Source organism: Silurus meridionalis, chromosome 6 (genome assembly GCF_014805685.1).
Source record: "Silurus meridionalis isolate SWU-2019-XX chromosome 6, ASM1480568v1, whole genome shotgun sequence".
NCBI lineage: Eukaryota > Metazoa > Chordata > Actinopteri > Siluriformes > Siluridae > Silurus > Silurus meridionalis.
The window spans coordinates 20,851,017-20,871,698 of NC_060889.1; the positions used below are offsets into that span (position 1 = coordinate 20,851,017).

General features: G+C 40.0%; 2 protein-coding genes across 6 annotated transcripts; both read left to right on the forward strand.

Annotated features, from left to right (window-relative positions):
- Window positions 1–718: 718 nt before the first annotated feature.
- Window positions 719–4,405, forward strand: rbm4.1 (RNA binding motif protein 4.1). Of its 5 annotated transcripts, none has more exons than XM_046852491.1 (4): window positions 719–853; window positions 1,406–1,845; window positions 1,953–1,962; window positions 2,230–2,358. In XM_046852491.1, the coding sequence occupies exons 2-3, from the start codon at window positions 1,434–1,436 to the stop codon at window positions 1,955–1,957; spliced, it is 417 nt and encodes a 138-aa protein (XP_046708447.1). In that variant the 5' UTR covers window positions 719–853; window positions 1,406–1,433; the 3' UTR covers window positions 1,958–1,962; window positions 2,230–2,358. The 5 variants fall into 5 exon arrangements, 4 of the variants coding, with proteins under 4 accessions (XP_046708447.1, XP_046708446.1, XP_046708444.1 ...); XM_046852490.1 differs by having other exon boundaries at window positions 1,953–1,966; window positions 2,230–2,349; XR_006926259.1 differs by having other exon boundaries at window positions 1,406–1,966; window positions 2,230–2,363.
- A 5,820-nt stretch (window positions 4,406–10,225) lies between these two features.
- Window positions 10,226–20,162, forward strand: sf1 (splicing factor 1). The gene is made up of 12 exons (XM_046851574.1): window positions 10,226–10,628; window positions 12,005–12,133; window positions 14,070–14,145; window positions 16,914–17,066; window positions 17,236–17,325; window positions 17,505–17,688; window positions 17,813–17,928; window positions 18,185–18,292; window positions 18,387–18,567; window positions 18,728–18,950; window positions 19,113–19,277; window positions 19,391–20,162. The coding sequence occupies exons 1-12, from the start codon at window positions 10,397–10,399 to the stop codon at window positions 19,711–19,713; spliced, it is 1,980 nt and encodes a 659-aa protein (XP_046707530.1). The 5' UTR covers window positions 10,226–10,396; the 3' UTR covers window positions 19,714–20,162.
- The last annotated feature ends 520 nt before the right edge of the window (window positions 20,163–20,682 follow it).

The window sequence follows — 20,682 nt, forward strand, 5'->3', positions numbered from 1 at the left end:
TAGCAAACAAATTTGTTTAGATTTTAATAAACTCATTCATTCAGCTTTTAGGTAGAAAACACAAACTCATAAACAATATAACTCACTATAATAATATCCTTACAAATATTTCCAATATGATCTTCAGAGAGGAGTCACAGGGAAAAATACATCCTAAAATATGAATTATTATTTATTTACAGATATTTAAGTTCCTGTGGTTATTTACATTATATATACAGCATTTGGCATAAAAGTGTATTGTACTCTCTCTCCCATAAATATCATCATACTGTCTAAAAAACAGATTAAAACCACAGTCTATAAGCATCCTGTTGGTGGAAATTTTAGAAAGCTTCATGGTTCCACACTCCACATCAATACATCAAGGTTTGAGGCACTCAGTGTTAAAGCTCATCCTGATCAGTGGGGTTGAGGTTGGAGATCTGTACAGGAGACCATGTCATTTTGTGCAAGGGGACATTTTAACACTCAAGTATACAGAGGCGTCCTACTGTTTTGTGTTCTACACAACTTTAGGGGAAGAAGCACGTACAGGTGTGATGGTCGGGTGTCCACATACTTTTGGTAACACAGTGGCGCTAAAATGATTTATTGCTGGATGGATGGTTTATAAATCGAATGTAAATCATAGAGTCTTAAATCTTAAAGTGTTTTCTGAAGTTAAAATGGCCATGAGGAGGGGAAAAAACAATGATTTGAGTTCTTGATCGTAGCAGAAAGTGTGAACTGGGGGTGGGCGGTGTGTGTGTGTGTACGTATACATACGTGTATGTGTGTGTGAGAGAGAGAGAGAGTGTGTGTGTCGCCATTTCAGGCCGGCCTCGACGATTTCTGAAGAACCACTACACAGGTAAAGCTCTAACTAACTCATGATCCATGATGTATAAACAGAAGCAGATTACAGGAGTCAGTTTTGATCAGTCACGTGGTTATTAATGATTAAAGCAGTGATGTGGATATTTATGGCCACCGAATTAGCCTTAGCTAGCTATCGCGTTAGCCTCGCTAGCTAGTTCACTAAATTTTGCTAATCTAGTGATCTCTAAACCGGTGTATTTATGGGTTGTGGAAGCAGATAATCTGGTTTAACCGACATTAAGTTGAATTCCAGTTGCTCAGAAATCGGTTCGCATTAGTATTATATCTGGTGTTTAATAAATCTGTAAGTTAGCTCCCGTTTCTTCTTTCACGTTGCATGCTCTATTGTTCTCCACCAGAGAAGCACAGGCGCCAGATGCAGCCCCATGTAACCTCTCCTTCCAGTGAGATTTCTGTACATAATAATCTTCTATAAATGCTTCTGGTGTTGATTAACACCTTGTGGTATATCCTTATTAAAATCAGAATCAGGATTGTTTTGTGTTGCTGTCCTTTTTGACTTTGTGCTTTCTTCACCACACAGGCCCGAGTTGTGACTTCAAACCATCACAATGGTGAAAATCTTTGTAGGCAACCTTTCCCCCAACACCACCACAGACGAGCTGCGGTCCCTCTTCTCCCAGTATGGGAAAATCTCAGAGTGCGACATAGTGAAGAACTTCGGTTTCGTCCACATGGAAAACAAAGCCGAGGCAGAGGAAGCGATTCGCAACCTCCACCACTATATGCTGAACGGCCTGGCCATGAACGTAGAGATGAGTCGAGGGAAACCCAAAGCCTCCACCAAGCTCCATGTGGGCAACATCAGTAGTAGTTGTACCAACCAGGAGCTGCGGGCCAAGTTCGAGGAGTTCGGCCCTGTGGTTGAGTGCGACATAGTGAAGGATTACGCCTTCGTGCACATGGAGCGAGTGGAGGATGCGATGGAGGCCATCCGAGGCCTGGACAACACCGCGTTTCAAGGTGAACCAGCATATACAGCTAGATTGTCTGCCTGTCCATCGAGGGCTTTGATGATGCAAAATTTCTAGCTTTCCAACTGTCAAAATAACGTTTTGTTCCATTTATAGTGTGAAGCAGGTGGGTAAGTACTACATATACACAATGAGAAATTTATGTGGAGTTTTGTCTTCGGGGCCAAAAAAAACCCTTGACCCCCTTTTCATCTCATTCTAAAATTAACTGTTAAACAATAGAGTATACAGTAGTTGCATGCTAACCTAAATCCAGTAAAATTCAGACCATAACCCAGTCTTAAATGAAGTTCTACAGTTCTCAGTTTTTGTCTAGTTTGGATTTGTTGAGAAGCATCGTGGAAATTGTCTTCCGTCTTTCTTTTCCCTTAAGGCAAACTGATGAGCGTGAAGCTTTCGACTAGCCGCCTGCGTACAGCACCGGGAATGGGAGAGAGAACGGGTTGTTATCGGTGTGGGCAAGAGGGCCACTGGTCCAAAGAGTGCCCACTGGATCAGAACGGCTCCTACCGTGAGGGCCAGGGCTCAGAGGGCTATGGCGCTCCCCGGTTCGGTGCGAATGGCGGTGGTGGTCGCGGTTTCCAACAGGCTTTCAGTGGCGAACCGAGCTTTGGCAGCAACTATGGGGCTGTACAAAGCTTCTCCCGTGGTACTGGGTACGGGGGTCCTGGGTATGGCAGGGGCATGGGCATGAGCACGAACACAAGCACAGGCACGGGCTATAATGGTGCGATGAGTTTCGGTGTCGCGGCGGGATACGGCATGAGCGCGACGTACGGCAGCGAGGCGGCGGCGGCGGCGGCAGCTTACAGCAGCGGTGTCAGCTACGGCAGTGCGGTGCCCGCGTTCCCTGCGCGGCGAGCGTCCTACGACGAACGGGATCCGTACGGGGTGGTGGACTACTACGAAAAGTATCGTGCGCGTCCTTATGGAGGCGGTTATTTTGATGACAGACAAGCTGTCCCGATTCCTGGCCCTCCTCCTCCTCCTCCCCCTGCGTCCTCAGCTATAAGCACAGAGCGCATGCCCTCGTCTAGCCTTGATCTCTATGAGCGCAACAGCCTCGCTCCTCCTCAGGCTCCGGGTTCTTCGTACTACGGCCGTGATAGAAGCCCGATTCGAAGGCTCCCTCTCGAGGTGGAAGGATACGCGTATGATCGCGCGCATGTCGCCCCCATCTCTTCGCTTCCTCGGAGCTCTGCGTTCGACATGCCGCGGGATCCTTACACCGACCGGGCACGCTACGCGTATTAAGATAATCTGTGCGCGAGTCATACGTGTCCACACCACAGACTTATTCATTACAGTGAATGTTGATCCATCTGGTGATGTTTCTGGACGAGTGTGCAGATCTCTGTACTAAAAAGTAGTCATGCTATCATGTGAAATATTGTAGTCAAATTTTTTTTTTTTTTTTTTTTTTTTAAATTGGTTTGTTGTTGTTTGAGCTTTCTAACATGGTGCAGTTACAAATCCTGGCAGGAAATCATCCTTGAGTGCTCCAATAATTAACTGGTCGTGATGACTGGTTACTTTTTTTACAGGTATTTTCAACCATGCCTACAGTCATACATTCGTTCAGTCTTCACCTTCCATTAAATACTAGGGTGCTTGAATGGTGGAGCAGATTAAGTTCTTTATTCTAATACATGTATGATGTTTACTGTTACCTGTTTTTTTTTCCACTAACATTTTCAGCCTGGTTTTAGTTGTTTGGCCTTTTTATATATATTTATATATATAAAATTCTGCTTAGGTAGATGGAACATTACACATCTGGAATTCTGTTAACTTTTACATGTACTACAAGGGAAGTTTGCTGTTAGAATTTGAGGAATTCTTATTAGGAAATATCAATCATCTGGGTGGGTTTATATATTAAACAACATTTTGATGTTACATGATTTTTAATGTAGATGCTGACTAATCTGCTTGAAAATGTTGTAATATTAAACCGAGCTTGGAGCAAATCAGTATGTAGTGTGTAATAGATCGGCCGAATCCTGATTTGTATGTAGACTTAAAATCGCACCAGTAAACATCAGCTTTGATTTGAAGTCAGCTTTTTTTTTTTTTCTTTGTGTTGAAACTGTTTTGCGATATTTTTTTCTTTGTATAAATCAAAATCCATCCTATCCAAAAAAAAAAAAAAAAAAAAAAAAAGAGGCTTTAGTTTTTGCTCAGAAAAGTGCTTTTTCTTACATTGTTTTTGTTATCTTTTGTGAGGGAACAGCCAGTGAGTCTAAATTGTTCAGCATGAATAGTTGTCATGAAGGCCGGTCTCTACAGCAGTTCACAGATTGATATGATGTATACATTTAGACTCTAATAGATTAATAGACCCCCTGGTAAGTTTAAAGATCTTCATTACAGTTGGACCAGAACAGTGTGTTGATGTTTTAATTAAAATTAACCTTTTTTTTTTTTTTTTTTTGTGTAATAAAATTCTCACTGGAAAGGTCCTAAGAAGCAGCAGTTGCATAGAAATATCCTTGTGGTATTACAAATTGTATTGCAACTTATTCTTTAATAAAGGCAACGCACGCAGATGTCTGTCTGTATTCTTTCATGGGTTTAAACCTTTTTAATATGTAACTAAACACAGCACCTGAATAAAAAAAATCCATCAGATTGTTTAATAGGGGTTTTGGGGGGGTTCTCACAGTGTGCCTAATTTTGTTTAGTAAAGCGTCACAATCCATTCATTGTTGGAATGCGGTCGGGCATAAAACATGACCGGATGGGCTGTTGGAGAAATGAGTGTGATGTAATGTGTAGCTGTTCTAACGATTTCTGCTCTTCTGCTTGAGTAAAAGTACCAAAGTATTTGCTTTTAAGTACTTATCAAAAATAAAAGGACAGTTTTGTATGTTTGTCCCTCTTTATTTTTAACTGCCACTCTTCTGGGAAGACCTTCCACTGGATTTTAAAATGTGGCTGTGAAGATGTTTTCTCTCTCTCTCTCTCTCTCTCTCTCCCCATATATATATATATATATATATATATATATATATATATATATATATATATATATATATATATATATATATATATATAGGAGAGAGAGAAAGAACATCTAATGTTTTCAGCTGAAGTGAACCATTTTTAATGTTTTGACTTTTTTGCTGAACTTTCATAAAACCTTTAATGAAGGTTTACTCTGAATGTGCACTGACAAACAGTAAACATGAAAATGTAAATACTGTGTTCACAAACAAATGCATTATACTTGCAAGACAGCTTATAATATAGGATATAAAAACTAATTCAATGATCACAAATGACTAGTGGAAGTGACCTTGTAGTGTGTACAGTATATGAGCTGGATGAAGTTGAATTCAGGTAAGAGTGTTTCTGACAATCTAATAACTATACACGTGCACACGTCCCCCTGTGCTACACCCTTCCACACAATAGTGCCCAAGCACAGATCCCTGTTCAAGATACCTTTACACTCCCATATATTAGATCACGCTGTTTGTAAATATTAATTTATTGTTTATTTACAGGGTTTCCACGGGTCATTCGATTTTTGGAACATCATGGAATTTTAAAAGATCTATTTCAGTCATTGAAAGTCACGGAATATGATATTACTTTTGTCCGAGTCATGAAATCGCTGGGATTTTTCTTTGTCGCGTTATATTTTAGTTTCCGTCTATCAAATTGTAATTCTTATAACCCTGATTTTTTTTCTTTTTGTTACATTGTTTCACACATTTTGCCTGTTTTTTACATTTGAAATGTACAGGAAAATGCACATTTCAAGAGATTTGGCTACAAAATGTACCACCTCAAAGACAGTGTTAAAAGTAGATGACAAAAGAGCTAAATGTAAAGTTTGTAGAACTACTATCGAGCTATCAAATATGTGAGAGGGCGCGCCTCACAGCCACTCGAACAGTAAGAAGCTTCTATCCGTATGAAGCTGACAGGAGCATCATTTTCGGCCTAAGTGTCCATCACTACTCTACTGCAGCCTCCCTATAGAGTTTGAAGAAGTCAGCTGATAAAGCCGCTCACACCAGCAGCTTACTAAGTCCCACTGGTCATACAGGTCATCAGAACATAGTGGGATGTAGCTATAACTTTAGCTAGCTAGTTAGAAAGAATAAAAAAATTATTTTTAAAGTGTAGCCTACGTTAGGTCACGGACAGAATAAAAAATTTAGCTAAATAATTTGCGAGCTAATTACTGTTAACTCGACAAATTCTTAGCCTCTGCAACTGGTATTAAAATTGTCTAACTCAGATTTGTGTAAATTAATTATTTACAGTTTTAATCAATGTTGTATTAATGCTGTGGAATAATTGTAAAGATTGACTTGGCTCTTGCAAATGGATGGATTTAATATACTGTCTGTGTCTGGATTTTGTCTGCTCAGTGCTCAGCACAACAGTGGCCTGTTTTTCCGTTCATTACAGGTCATGGAAATTCAGCTGTTTAGTCACTGAAAGTCAGGGAAAAGTCAGAATTTAACATTTGGCTTAGAGCGGAAACCCTATGTTTAATCCCTAGTAGGATCAAGGTGGATCTGGAGTCTAGCTAAGAATCACTGAGAGCAGAAAGGGAATACATGCTGGATGAGGCCCGGTCCATGATTAAACACCATGCACACACACAACCACATGTACTGAGAATTTGCATACTCTTTAAATACCTGCATATTTTTCGGAAGTGGAAGAAAACTCATGGAGAGATGATGGAAAACTCTTTATAGAGAATAACATTTGGATCGAACAGTAGACCAAATGTGAAATCCAAATAAAATGTATTGAACAAAACCAAATAATGACGAGCACACTCAGATGCTGATGTGAAGATTCAAGAATGTGTATATTTAACATACATACTACATACATGTGATGAAGGGAAATGTTTCTTTTTTCCTTATTTCCTCATCTCGCAGATCAACAACCATCCGTTTTTTAAATCTGGTTATGTATTAGACTCTTACAGTGACTTTATTTCAGTTTCCTTAAATATTACTCATATTTCCTGAATAGTCACTTATTACAGCTTCAGTTACTTGGGTTCCCACCGGTATATTCAATCATTGTCAAGGTTATTTCTATAGTGCTTTTCACAACAGACATTGTCTCAAAGCAGCTTTACAGAAATCCTTAGATGTAATGAGGAAGAAACCTTGAGAGGAACCAGACTCAAAAGGTCTTAATGGTTATAAAACTAGGAGCTACTGAGCAACTCATAAAATAGCTCAACATTTGTGATTATCACAGATCCAATACCAGCTTCTCCATGCCAGACTCCATACCGACTTTAAAGCCCAGAAATGCAGATTTGATCTGCTCAGTAATCCGTTTGTGGTTGATGTGGGAAGCGCACCAACCAACCTCCAAATGGAGCTGATTGAACTCCAGTGTAGAGACACGCTCATGACAAAGTACGACTCTGTGTGTGCTGCACAGTATTAATGTTTCCTCCCCGACACACTGCTCCAACTCCGTGCCCAAGCTGCTCAAACACTCTCTGTGTTCACCAGCACATATCTGTGTGAGAAACTGTGAAAACCCAGACATGATGCTCAGCTCAGAGCCTAAACTCAGACATGATGCTCAGCTCAGAGCCTAAACTCAGACATGATGCTCAGCTCAGAGACTAAACCCAGACATGATGCTCAGCCTAGAGACTAAACCCAGACATGATGCTCAGCTCAGAGACTAAACCCAGACATGATGCTCAGCTCAGAGCCTAAACACAGACATGATGCTCAGCTCAGAGCCTAAACCCAGACATGATGCTCAGCTCAGAGCTTAAACCCCAGACATGATGCTCAGCTCAGAGCCTAAACCCAGACATGATGCTTAGCTCAGAGCCTAAACCCCAGACATGATGCACTTAAATATAAGAAGAGATGCAGGAATCTGACTTCAACCAATCAGAGTAAATCAGAGTGTAAAATCTGAGCTTTAATGAATGTTGTCTTAATACACTTTTCATACTCAAAGACATGAACTGTTCATAGTTGAAATAATTTATTTTTTTTTATTGAAGGAAATTATTATTATTGGTTGTTTTGTTGTTGCCCTGTGAAAAAAATTTACATTATAAAGGAATTCGAAAGGCTACAGATAGAGAGAGAGAGAGAGAGAGAGAGAGAGAGAATAAGAAACGAATAGCACTGATGTGTGTTTTATTTCAAATTTAATTTCTCATGTGTTTATAATATTAAACTTTGGTTATTCCAGATTTAATGTTTATGCAAAACTAAAGTTTGTTTCCATATGAAAAAGTCCAACATTACACATCTGGAGAGACAGAAAACATGCACAATTGCAGTCAATTTTTCAATAAATATTGAGTTTGGCCCACTGTGAATTTGAGTTTGACACCCCTGTCTTAAACACTCCAGGAGGTCCAATGTCAAAACTCCACACATGAAGTGGGATCCAATTGGCACTGGTACGTCTCTAGATGGTACAGGATGTTTGCGAATTCGGCATCTACTTCATTAAAGGTCCATAATCTTCATGAGGTGGGACATGTTTGGAGCTGATCAAACCTCAGGATGCCTCGGGATGGGGAGAAAAAGAGAAGCAGGAAGCATTGTGTACATAGAAACAGTATATTGTTATTTTGCAATGGTTTTACCTCAATGATGCACCATAATCTTCTACATCTTGTTGCTTTACTTTGTTTGAACAAAGTCTGTGAACCAGCTGGTCTGTCCATCTATCTATCTATCTATCTATCTATCTATCTATCTATCTATCTATCTATCTATCTGTCTGTCTGTCTGTCTGTCTGTCTGTCTGTCTGTCTGTCTGTCTGTCTGTCTGTCTGTCTGTCTGAATCCGAATTTAATGTCAATAATAAAAATAAACATCACATCAGCCAGCACCTTGAGTAACACCTAGTTTATTTGTGACCACACTCAGGGCTCAGATGTACCAAATAGAGCATTCAAACCCTCTCACACACATTGTTCTACTTCACCAAATCAAACCACATGCACAAAGTATGATATAATGACGTGTGCAATAAGTTGTGATTGAGCACCACAATTCATTTAGTAACGCGCGTGGGTGGGTTCCTTGCTTTGTTCCCCTGATCGGGTATCACCACTGCATTTTAGGAACACCGACAAAGATTTCGGGAGATCAGCATTTAGTTTATTGAGCATAGGAAGGTGAAACTAACCAAAGCGGATTAAACACTGCATTTTGCAACGTGCACTAATAACCTCCGCGGTTACCATGGCTACGAACCAAACAAAGGCTGTTTTTAACAGCGTGTGGCGCTCCAACCTTCACCAAACACAAGAGAAACATTATATGACCAAATGATTCTAAAGTTTCCGCCAAGGAAGTAGTAATATTCCAGACCAGGATCAATCTTTTTCGCTTCTCTCGTGTAGACGCACTCGGTCTCAATCAGATAATTAGACATGCATGTATACCGTACTTCAGGTAAGAGTTTCAGGTTTTGAGTGAGAAGAAGTCATGAGTCGTTCACAAACGTTCATTTTCAATGAGTCTTTAATGTAGTCTGGATGCGCATGTGCAAAGCGTCACAAAATCTATATCGGTTATGTACAGGAAACAGAATTGAGTCGTTCATCTCATGAGTCCATGATGAATACACCATGATGGTGATTAAAGCATTAATTGCACAATATTCTGTCCACATTTTTTTTTAGAGATTCAAAGAACCAAGTCACTAAAATGATCCGATCTTCCCATCACTAATGAAAAGTTCTCGCCTCATTTGTCTGGTTTAAGGGCTCCGGTAAACGCTTAGGGACCAGTCATACGCAGCATCATCTCAATCTCGTCTCATCGTTTGTTATTGATATATAGTATTCTGTTTTCCTGCTCAAACTCTCCTATTTTTATTATATACTATGATTGCGATTATGGACATCTTGCTTCTTTATATACCTCTAAATGTAGGAACAGGTGCATGTATGTTTGCAGATCAGACACGTTCGTATTATAAAAAAAAAAGGAAAACTGCACTTATGACCACCAGAATAATCATTCAGTCCCAACAGAGACGTTTCTGTGATAAATAAGATAAACCATTGTTATACAGTATTTAAGGAAGTTGGGCTGTAACATGGAGTGTAGCGGTGAATAAATGAACCCTTTGTTGGATACAAAGGTAGAGTTTAGATGAGTTTTCTGGGGATTTTATGCATGAGGAAGTGCACTTTGGAGTAAATATGGCTCTCCATGTGAGTGATATTTTTGAGCCCTTGTGCTTATGGATAGTGTTGATTCATCCAATTGCAAAAAAAAGGCGGCGCCACGCGAGTGGAATTTCCATCCAATAAAACTCGACTTCCCGATGATTGACACTCATTCTGACCAATGGCAACGCGTCTAGGTCACCCGCGAACGTTCTTTGTCCACCTCGACGGCGCCATCTTGGCCGACCATACGGTGATACAGGAAGGTTGTGAAGTGTTCAGTGCGTTCCGGTTCCCTGAGAGCACACGGAACAGTCTAATAGTTTTTTAAAGCAGAAGACACTCAGCGGACCAGAGGAAGAGGAAAAAAAAAAAACACACCAGGAAATGGCGACGGGAGCAAACGCAACCCCGCTGGGGAAGCTGCACCCGAGTATCGGCGCTAAGCGGGGCTTCGACTCGGGGCCCGGTGCTGGCTTAATGCCTCCGCCGGGGCCTCCGGCCTCTTTCCCGCTCCAAAACTTTCAACAGATGCCGGGTGCCGCTTTCCCAGGATTTCCCGGGGCTGCTGGTCCATTTCCAAACCCACCCATGTCCGGAGTGCAGTCTCAGTGCGGAGGTAGAGTATCATCTCTGTGGGATGATGAACGATTTACCTCAGACGTAGCTAGGGTGCGCGTGCGGGCGCGCGCTAGCAAGGCCTTCACTCCAGAACCTTCTGTTACTTCGGGGGCGCTGGACGCCATTTTTATTTTAAATTTAAAATGTATATCTTTTAAATAGGAACACACATTCGACTATTTTGCGAATTCGTTGAAAAAGTCAAAGGCGCGTGTTTGCTGTAGTTTTGCTAACATGGGGCTCACAGACCGCAATGCAGCCCCATGCTGTAGCTCCATTTAGCACGACCGGCCCATTTTTCTTTCTATTTATTTATTTTTTTAAGGAGGAAACTTTTTTTCTTTTTCAGAACTTACATTTTTCCCCTTGTACAGTTTATATTGTTCACATATACACCCAGGTTGTCAGACACCATGCTTGCTAACACATTGCTACAGATCATATTGCAGATTTACTCCTTACTGGACCAGATGTTCAATAAACACAACGCTTTTTTTTATGGTCTTTGTTAATTAGGAGGAGGAGGATGATGTGCACACCGGTTAGATGAAGGCTGTTTGTGCAGAGACTCCGCCATTTTGTAATTGCGCAACATGGACAGTGGATGTTTCAGTGATCCAGCTTGTTTTCCTCGTGTGTGATTTTTGTTCTACTGATACAAGAAATCGACTTTTGTGATAATCAGTGCAATTATAACCCTCGAGCAGCATGAGTTTTAGTTATTTTTTTCAGTGTTTACATGTATAACATTTTGGTAGATGCTTTTATTTTGAGCAACTTGATGAAACTGAACAGTGGAGTGGTTAAGGGTTTGCTCAGGGGCCCAGGAGCATAGTGAGGCTGGGATTCGAACTTGTGACCACCTGATCCCAAGACCAATATCTAAGATACCACTCCCTTAGGTAGGAGATAGGACATTCACCTTTTTATTAGTTTAATCTTTTATGAATTCTTAAGCATTTAATAAGTCAATATCTTCAATGGATCGCGATCATATGTACAGATATTTGGTTTGGTAGATGGTTATAGGCACCCTTGCATGGAAGTGTGCGTCACTAGAGCACATGTATCAGCATTACTAGTGGTTTAAAAGCACCAGCATAACTGCTGAGGTGTGACGTTTCTGTGAGCACCATCTCAGCGAACGGGTGAAAGGATGTACATATTCTTTGCAAGTTCACGCCAGCAAGACTGGCATGGGTAAACGGTCCAGTGATCACATGATTTTGTTCAATAGCAACAGACATACAAACAGACTGGTATGTGTTTCACAGATGAATGGCTTCGGTGTAGGTTTAAATTCTGAGTTCATTTTAATGTGTACAAGTTGGTTATAGTGCAATTCATTGATACCCCAACACTCATCCTTGACAGATATGAGTCTAAAGAAGAGGAAAAGGAGTCGTTGGAGCAGTGAGACCCCCGATCAGAAGACGATCATCCCGGGAATGCCCACCGTCATCCCTCCTGGCCTTACTCGCGAACAGGAGAGAGCTTATATAGGTAATTATTGGACTTGATTTTATCTTGAAATGTCTAAATAATCTGTCTTGTTGGTGGACAAATTGCGATGTTTATACTGCTGTCTACATCCCAACAGCTCCTTTTTCAGTTAATTTCTTTTCAGTACAAATGCCCATTGCTTCATAACAATTTGCACATCATTCAGAGGACTTGGTTGTTGAACTGATTTGCTACATGTTGTTCAGACATTAACGGACATGCATGCCCGAGTATCGAAATGCAGTCCAGGTCTGCACATTTGCAGTGATGTTCTGTAATGTCTGGGCATATTTGAAACATGGAAGAGTGTCATGTTAAATATGCTTCAAATTATGGTAGGGGTCTTTGCAAACCACACAAGCTGTGCAGTGTTCTGCACTCAGATTGAGTTGTTTGTATTATTGTTAAAGAACCCACAGTCTCTCTGATGTTGCTGCTTGTTGTGAGTTGTCTGGCTGTAGGATATCATTGCTGCTCATGTTAACCATGGAAAATGTTTTACCCAGAATCTGATTGGCTGCAGAGCAGGCAAAGCAGGGGCTAACATGAATTGCAGTCATCTTCATCGCCAGTGTGTGTTTGTGCTGTGTAATCAGTTCAGTGTCTCCCATTTCTGTCAGGTGCTTGCTCTGGGTTAGCATGTGGTTTAGCTGTATTCCAAACCGCACGTGACTAATTTTTTTTTATTCTGTCCCTTCACAAATGTTTCCTCAAGCCCATTCCACCTGGGTATGTTTAATGCATGGGTTTTTCAGCAAAATACCTCTCTGGGCGGGTTCAATCGTAATTTTATTCCAGGTTAAACATAGATAGAATTTATTATTATTATTATTATTATTATTATTATTTTTACAATAAATACCTTTACTGTATGCAAGCTAAGATGTAATGTATTTGAGTTAGTATTAAGTGTTTAAAATATGGCAGTTGATCCCTCCCAAAGCATACTTCCCAGATTTGGAGAATTAGATATGTTCATGTTTATTACTTTTGGCGCCCATGTTTCTCGTATGCAAAGCATTTCATGTCGTATAGGCTTCATGCAAACAGAACTTTCCATCGCTGCAGGCCTGTAGGTTAGCACATGCGTTCTGTCAGTCATCGCCAATTTCCATCAATGACCCCAGCAATGTTAACGCAGCCTGAGACTTTATCCTGAGCCTAACTTTCTCTCTGTTTGTTTTCTTCTTCTCGGTAACCATGCAAATATGCTGCATTCACAGTAAAACTGGCATGCTTTCAGTGAACTTTGAGTGTTGTGCTGCAGCACAGACCACTAAACTTTAGGAATGGTTATTTGTCAGTTTTCAGAGAAACTATCCTTTACTCTGGCAGACTTCTTCTTCTTCTTATTTTTTATTTTATTTTGTGTGGCACCAAAAATGAATGTAAGGAGCAAAGATAAGGGTTGCATGGGCAGTAACGATATTTAAATAAGAATGGTGGCATTCAGTAGAAGCCTGCCTCAGTAAACATTTTCTCATGAAATGTTTTGTGAAATACTTGTGAATATAAATTGAAACCCTTCCCACAAATGTAAATTAACTGTCCGTTTAATTTTTTTCTTTATTTGTATTTAAGATGTGTCTATACTGCTTCTGCTGCATGTTAAAGAAAAGTTGCTTTCATTACAGGCTCCATAGGAGCGTAGGACTTATGATTCCTAGTGCAAATCTTTGCTCTTTCCAGATATTAGGAAGGGTTTCAGAATGTTTTATAGCATCAAAGGTTTTGATCCTGTATCATGTTAATCATATTGTTTCTTTGATGTTTATTGTGTATTTTATTTTATTTTATTTTATTTTTTTTTAAACAACTTATCAGATTGTACCTCTGAGAAATGAAATGCTCTCTTTGTTTTGGGTGTGTTTTCTGCTAACCACATTTTTCTCCATCCTTGTTTTTTTGTTTTCTTTCCTAACCTGATTTCTTCCAGTCCAACTGCAGATCGAAGACCTGACTCGTAAACTGCGTACAGGAGACCTGGGAATCCCTGTTAATCCTGAGGACAGGTCGGAATAACCATTTAAACCCAACAACAGTAACACATTCTTTACCTCTTTTTATCTGTCATCACTTATGAAGCCATATTCTAAAAGAAAATGGCTCTGTTTAAACACATGATAGGTGTAAGGAAAGTAATTCAGTCATGGCTGTAGTAACATGTAGCCATGTTACTGTTTTCTATTTTGTAATTTTCCAGGTATTAGGGAATATCATGTCTTTGCTTCTCCTATATATATTTTTAAAGTTAACATTTTAATTATAAACGTGTGTGCTTACAGTAGACTTATTTACCCCCCCTCCCCCCACTTCTCAGTTAACCGTTTTATCTGGATAGGTAAAGGCATGATGATCGCTTAGCTCCTAAGGTTAATTAGTTAATCAATTAGTTAATCATTTCCATATTTGTCAAGTCGGTGCTGAGAAAGTGCTATTAGAGATGCACACCTTCCAGTATATAGAATGTTTTAATATGTTGTTTGAACCATCAGGTGTTTAATGCTATATAAAGACAAACATGTAATATTTCTCTATACTGGAAAGTTGGATCATTTATTATTATTATTATTTTTTTTTTTTAATATCAGCAGGGCAAATATGAAAATGCCGGAGGGGTTTTGGTTCACAACCTTTAAGCTAAGCGATTAATATTAAAGTAAAGGAAGCATTTCACTCGCAGCAAATGTACTGCATTCTTTACCTTATTCCTTCTGCGCTCGGGCACCCCGTCACATTAGAATCCTTTTTGTTTAAAATTATTTATTATATATTTTTTTTATTTTAAAGGCAACTGGCCAGTCCCTTCTTCCTTTAGTTTAGTGCATGAGAGTTCAAAAGGCCCTTTTTTTTTTTTCTTCTTCTTTCCTTTCTTTCTCCTTCCCCCTTTAATTAAATAAATAAATATCTCTTGTACGATTTAGCAGGTTGTATTTTTAGCTTTCGCATATCAGAATTTATTACATGCTTCCTTTACTTTAAATAATTCAGGCAAAATAATTTGATTCCAGAGTTGACTATTATTTATTTAGTTAACATTTTAATAGCACGAATTTATCTTTTTCTTTAAAGTAGTACAGTAAGTTTCTTAACATTACATAGGGTAGATAATCTTTATCATATTTATAATACTTTTAGATTATGACAATTTACTGTATTGCTTATTATATATTAAATTTGAGCTGAAGATCTGTCTTAATGGAGCTCTTGATGTCGATGGTGGGCATCTAATATATGTGCTTCCTTTTACATAAAAAAAAAAAAAAAAATCATTTTGGCTGATTCCCACCAGATAAAATTTTTTTTTATAATAGATATATGAAATCTTTGATTTTTGTTGTAACATTTGTGTGTGTATAGTGCAGTTGTATGCATAAAATTATAGATATTTTATTAAAGAATAGTTGAGAGAACTTATTTAAATAAGAAAAAAGAATTAGTTATTATTCAAATTTTTTAGCGGTAGGTTTGAAAATGTAGCGGAATGTTTTTTAAAATACATATTAATTTTTTTGTATTTCAGATCAAACACTCAGCCCCTACTAGAATCCATAGTTTAGTTTAACAGCGTTTTAAACCATCTCCTCTTCAGTTCTAAATTGCTGACTCTTGTGAAGGTCACTAATGATTTTCTATAAGGGAATTACACCATGTTCAGGAATTTTTACAGTATGCCAGACTTCTACCCTGGAACACCTCATGGAGAACAGTCCTTCCTGGTGTAACCATAACCTTAATGACAATGATGGCTTGCACATATTTTGCATAAGCCACTACTCTTAAAGCTAGAAATTTATTGTTGCTCCAGCAAGAGTCTCTCTTTGCTAGCCAGCTATCTCTTCCTGCCATAGTCTCTCCAGCATGATCCTAATCCAAAGTTTCTACAAGGGTTGTTTTGAGAAGATCTGCTCACTCCAGGATTTAGGATCACACCCCCACTTCCGCTACGCAATGAAAAAAATAATTGAGGGTCTTTCAGGTTGCCAGCGCTGGAGTTTGCAAGCAAAAAGGGAGAGACTTTAATTTTTTTATTATTTTTATTTTTTGTTGATTCACTCTTCTTTTTTGCGCTGTCTCTCATGAACCTATTAACGTCGTCTCTCTTTTTTTGAGACCTCTCGAAAAGGTTGACTGTCTAATCATAATTCATTTTCTCTAACCCAAATTCCCCTCTCGTAACCTTTTTCAAACACAGAGCTTCGTAACGCAGCATAACAGGTTTTCAGCAGCATCCAAGGGTAAGGTAACGAATGGAGCCGAAGGTAGAATGCTCTTTTCAGGAGTGTGAAGTCTGCTACAAGCATCCAAAGACTTCCTGTCCCAGAGTGCAACCTGCTCCAATGTGAAGGGGTAGTTCCACTTCTACAGAGAGACACGGGTCCGAAATTGTGTTGATTGCCCCAAAGTTTGTCCAAAGTGGACACTGATTGAATTTTCTGCCCCTGTTGTAGATACATTAAATAAACTGGAGACCTGTCTTGAAGTTTGGTTATTGTAGACACGCTTCATATGCTGCAAAAGCTTAGAGCATCAGTGTATACCTTATATTTCCCAATAAAAAAAATATCCAGCTTTCTCCCTTCTCTGAGTCAAGGTTTACAGTCTTTTTTCCCTCATCACTATGATCTGCTGTGATGAATTCGGGGCATCCTTTTAAAGTGACCTTAAAAATAGGTTTTGTTAGGTATAGGGAAGTGTGTTTTTTGCCATCCCTTTTGAATTCTTATTTCTAAATTGTATGTAAAACTATTTTGTGTATATTCTTGATTTCCCCCAACAGATCCCCTTCTCCTGAGCCGATCTATAACAGCGAGGGAAAGAGGTTGAACACACGTGAGTACCGCACTCGCAAAAAACTGGAAGAAGAGAGACATTCACTCATCACTGAGATGGTTGGGCTGAACCCTGAATTTAAGCCCCCTGCTGACTATAAGTAAGTTGTGTTTTTGTTGTTTTATTTATTTATTTTTATCATTGTTGGTAATAGGAATCAAGCAGTTCTACCGGTCTTAGCGTTTAGGGAATTTTTATGTTAACCAGTACTAATTAATTATTTTACTTATTAATAAATTGGTACCAATAGTAGTCCATCTTTGTTTCAGGCCTCCAGCCACCAGAGTCAGTGATAAAGTGATGATCCCACAGGACGAGTATCCAGAAATCAACTTTGTTGGACTTCTCATTGGACCACGGTATGCTTCGTCTATAAATTAGTGTCCAATTGACGGTTGAGTGTTTGTGTGAAATTAAGTTTTTGGGTTTAATCTATTTATTTATTTATTTATTTTTGAAATCTGAAAGTCTCAGGATGCATGTCGATTAAACTAACTGTTTTTGTTTTATTTTTTTTATGCTCATCTATGGTACACAGTGGCAACACGCTGAAGAACATTGAGAAAGAGTGCTGTGCTAAGATTATGATCCGTGGAAAGGGTTCTGTTAAGGAGGGCAAAGTGGGCCGCAAGGATGGACAGATGCTCCCAGGAGAGGATGAGCCTTTACATGCCCTTGTCACTGCCAACACAATGGAGAACGTCAAGAAGGCTGTAGAGCAGGTTGGTTATGACTGTATGACTCCTTATTTCTTTTGTAGGATCCCCTACAGTGACCTTTTGAACTGTCTATGAAGCTAATGGCTGATTTTTAGTATTTTTTTTTTTATTCTTTGTTTCTCGCTAGATACGTAATATCCTAAAGCAGGGTATTGAGACTCCAGAGGATCAGAATGACCTAAGGAAGATGCAGCTGCGGGAGCTGGCCCGACTGAACGGCACTCTGAGAGAGGACGACAACAGGTAACGGCACTTAAGCTCAATACAAAACAGCTCTGTATTGCCAAGCACAATATCACATTCTTTAAATGCATTTCTCTTAAAAGTGTATGTATAAAACCATATGGCATTTATACAGAATGAGGTTTAGTCTACTTTAAAATGATTTTAAATGGGGGGTGAATGGCAGATGAATAACATTTTAATCTGGTCATAAAATCTTATGCTTTGACCAAAGAATAAATGTCTGCATCATCATAACCTATGCTTCCTTCTCAAGGATTCTGCGGCCGTGGCAAAATTCTGAGCCTCGTAGTATTACCAACACTACCCTGTGCACAAAATGTGGAGGAGCTGGACATATTGCCTCTGACTGCAAGTTCACTAGGTAAAAACCTGTGCTTGACTTTTTCTTGAAGAATTAGTTTGTGTCCACTTTTGAGAATGTTGCGTATTCAACTGAGAATCTCATCCTGCTGTAGTACTTATACCCCGAGGCAAGGTGATCCACCCCAGTCAGCTCAGGATAAGGCCCGTATGGATAAAGAGTATTTGTCTCTGATGGCTGAGCTGGGAGAGGCACCCGTTTCAGCATCTGGTGGTGGACATAACCAGCCCAGTGGCCCCAGAGGATCCGGGCCGAATACCAACCAGCCACCTCCAGTAAGTAGACCAGGGTTCTGCTGCTGCATTTTCCATTTTTATGTAATCAGGGTATGTTTGATTTGTTGGATTTTGGCTCTAAAGGGTAGTAAACCTCAATGAGCAAATCTGCTTCTACTTCAATCATTCCATCCCTTACTCTTTCCTATCTCTTATCCAGAACCGTCCTCCCTGGATGAACTCGGGCCATTCAGATAACAGGAACTACCATGCCATGCATGGTGGTCCTGGTGGTCATGGAGGTCCCCACAACTTTCCCCCTCCCATGCCCAACATGGGTGGACCACCCATGCCTCCTAACCCTAATGGCATGCCCCCACCTTGGATGCAGCCACCCCCTCCACCCATGGGCCAGGGCCCATCTCCTCATGGACACCCAATGGGTGAGTTGCAAATCAGTAAAAAATATACAAAGCAAACAAGAAGGAACAATAGATGATGATGGATATTTTGTTTAACATAATCCACAAGTGAGATTTAGATATGCAAGCTCTCGTTTATTACAGTTGAATGTATTGAGTCATGTTTCTTTTTTTATGTTCCAGGTTTGTTGCCTCCACCTATGGGCATGATGCCGCCTCCTCCACCTCCACCAAACAATCAGCCACCTCCACCACCATCTGGGCCTCTTCCACCATGGCAACAGCAGGCTCCACCCCCTCCACCCACCAGCAGCATGGCAACCAGTGCCCCACTGCCATGGCAGCAGAGTACGTGTTTTCCATAGGCTATTTTAGTGTTTTTGGTTTGGGTTTTTTTTTTTTCCTAACCCAGTCTTCTTAAACTCCTATGTTTACATCTGTTTAATTGTTTTTGCTTTCAGATACCACTACCACTTCCACCCCCTCTACAGGCAACCTGCCACCATGGCAGCAACCTCAGCCAGTAGCAAGCTCTGCTGCTCAGCCCCCTCCTCCAATGGGAAACCCCTCCATGGTGCCCCCTCCTCCTGGAGTTCAGCCCCCGCTGCCACCTGGTGCGCCACCTCCTCCCCCTCCCCCACCCCCAGGCTCAGCGGGCATGATGTATGCACCCCCTCCACCTCCTCCACCCATGGACCCCAACTTTGTTACCATGATGGGAATCCCAGGAATGCCTCCATTCGGGATGCCACCTGCTCCACCTCCCCCACCACCCCAAAATTAAATACCCCCATGTCAACCACATGATAAAAGCTGGAGGACAACATGACTTGGTTCTACTGGATGTATGTTAATGCAAGAGGAAAAAAAGCTGATGTGGTTGAAATGTGTACATTTGCTTAACTTAATTTGTTTCAGATTTTAAATTTGTAATGTTTGCTCAGTAGAGTTTTGTTTTGGTTTTGTGCAGGGGAATGGTTTGTGTTTTCAGGGCCTTCATTTCATTGGTTGGCCCAAATTTTAGTGCTAAATGACATTCCAGACCACAGTAATTGAACAGTTAAAATAAGCATCTTTTTTTATTATTATTCATTCAAAAATCAGATGGTTTCATCTCTAATGAATCAAGAATGTTTTGCATCCAAAAGCTTTCTTTTGTTTATTCATGTGTTGTCTGAGTATTTTTGTAATGCTGACTTCAGCTAAATAAAAGTTGAAATGGCCTCACATTTACATAGTTAATAAGTACAGATGGGCAAATTATTTGATTGTTGTGCTTTTGCAGTTTCAGGTTGGGTTGTTTTTAGTTTTAGGATTTATTTTAGAATGCCTTTAGCATACTGCAGAGTATTTGATGTTCATCAGGAGCTTAACTACATTTGTATTCCTGACTGCTTCCACAAGGAAACGATCCAACTCTTGTGCCCCACTTTTCTTAGTGTAGTGTCCTTTTGGTGAGGATCGACTCAGTTGAAAAATTGGAAGTCAGTCAGCAAATTTGCCTAGATAAAGAAATGATGAGATATAACTGGTGTATGGGTTTTTGTATGAAATTGCACCTTCACAGTGGGTTTCTCCTGCAAAACCGTGGTATTGAAACAGTGATTTATTTGACTAACAGATGTGTGAACCTTGTCCATTGGTTTGTTTGAGGTCTTCTGATCCAGTTGTCTAAACCTATTTTTGTCCCCCCTCTCCCCAGGCTTTATTTGCTTTGTGTGTACAACTGTCAAGTCCTGAAGTGCTCAAGAAT

What these genes read in the sequence shown, in the direction of transcription:
- sf1 (XM_046851574.1), top strand. Translation starts at nt 10,397, where the DNA reads ATGGCGACGGGAGCAAACGCAACCCCGCTGGGGAAGCTGCACCCGAGT. An exon ending in GGACTTCTCATTGGACCACG is followed by an intron (nt 17,326 to 17,504) that starts GTATGCTTCGTC and finishes TATGGTACACAG; the next exon opens with TGGCAACACGCTGAAGAACA. An exon ending in CCCACTGCCATGGCAGCAGA is followed by an intron (nt 19,278 to 19,390) that starts GTACGTGTTTTC and finishes TTTTGCTTTCAG; the next exon opens with ATACCACTACCACTTCCACC.
- rbm4.1 (XM_046852488.1), top strand. Translation starts at nt 1,434, where the DNA reads ATGGTGAAAATCTTTGTAGGCAACCTTTCCCCCAACACCACCACAGAC. An exon ending in GGACAACACCGCGTTTCAAG is followed by an intron (nt 1,846 to 2,229) that starts GTGAACCAGCAT and finishes TTTTCCCTTAAG; the next exon opens with GCAAACTGATGAGCGTGAAG.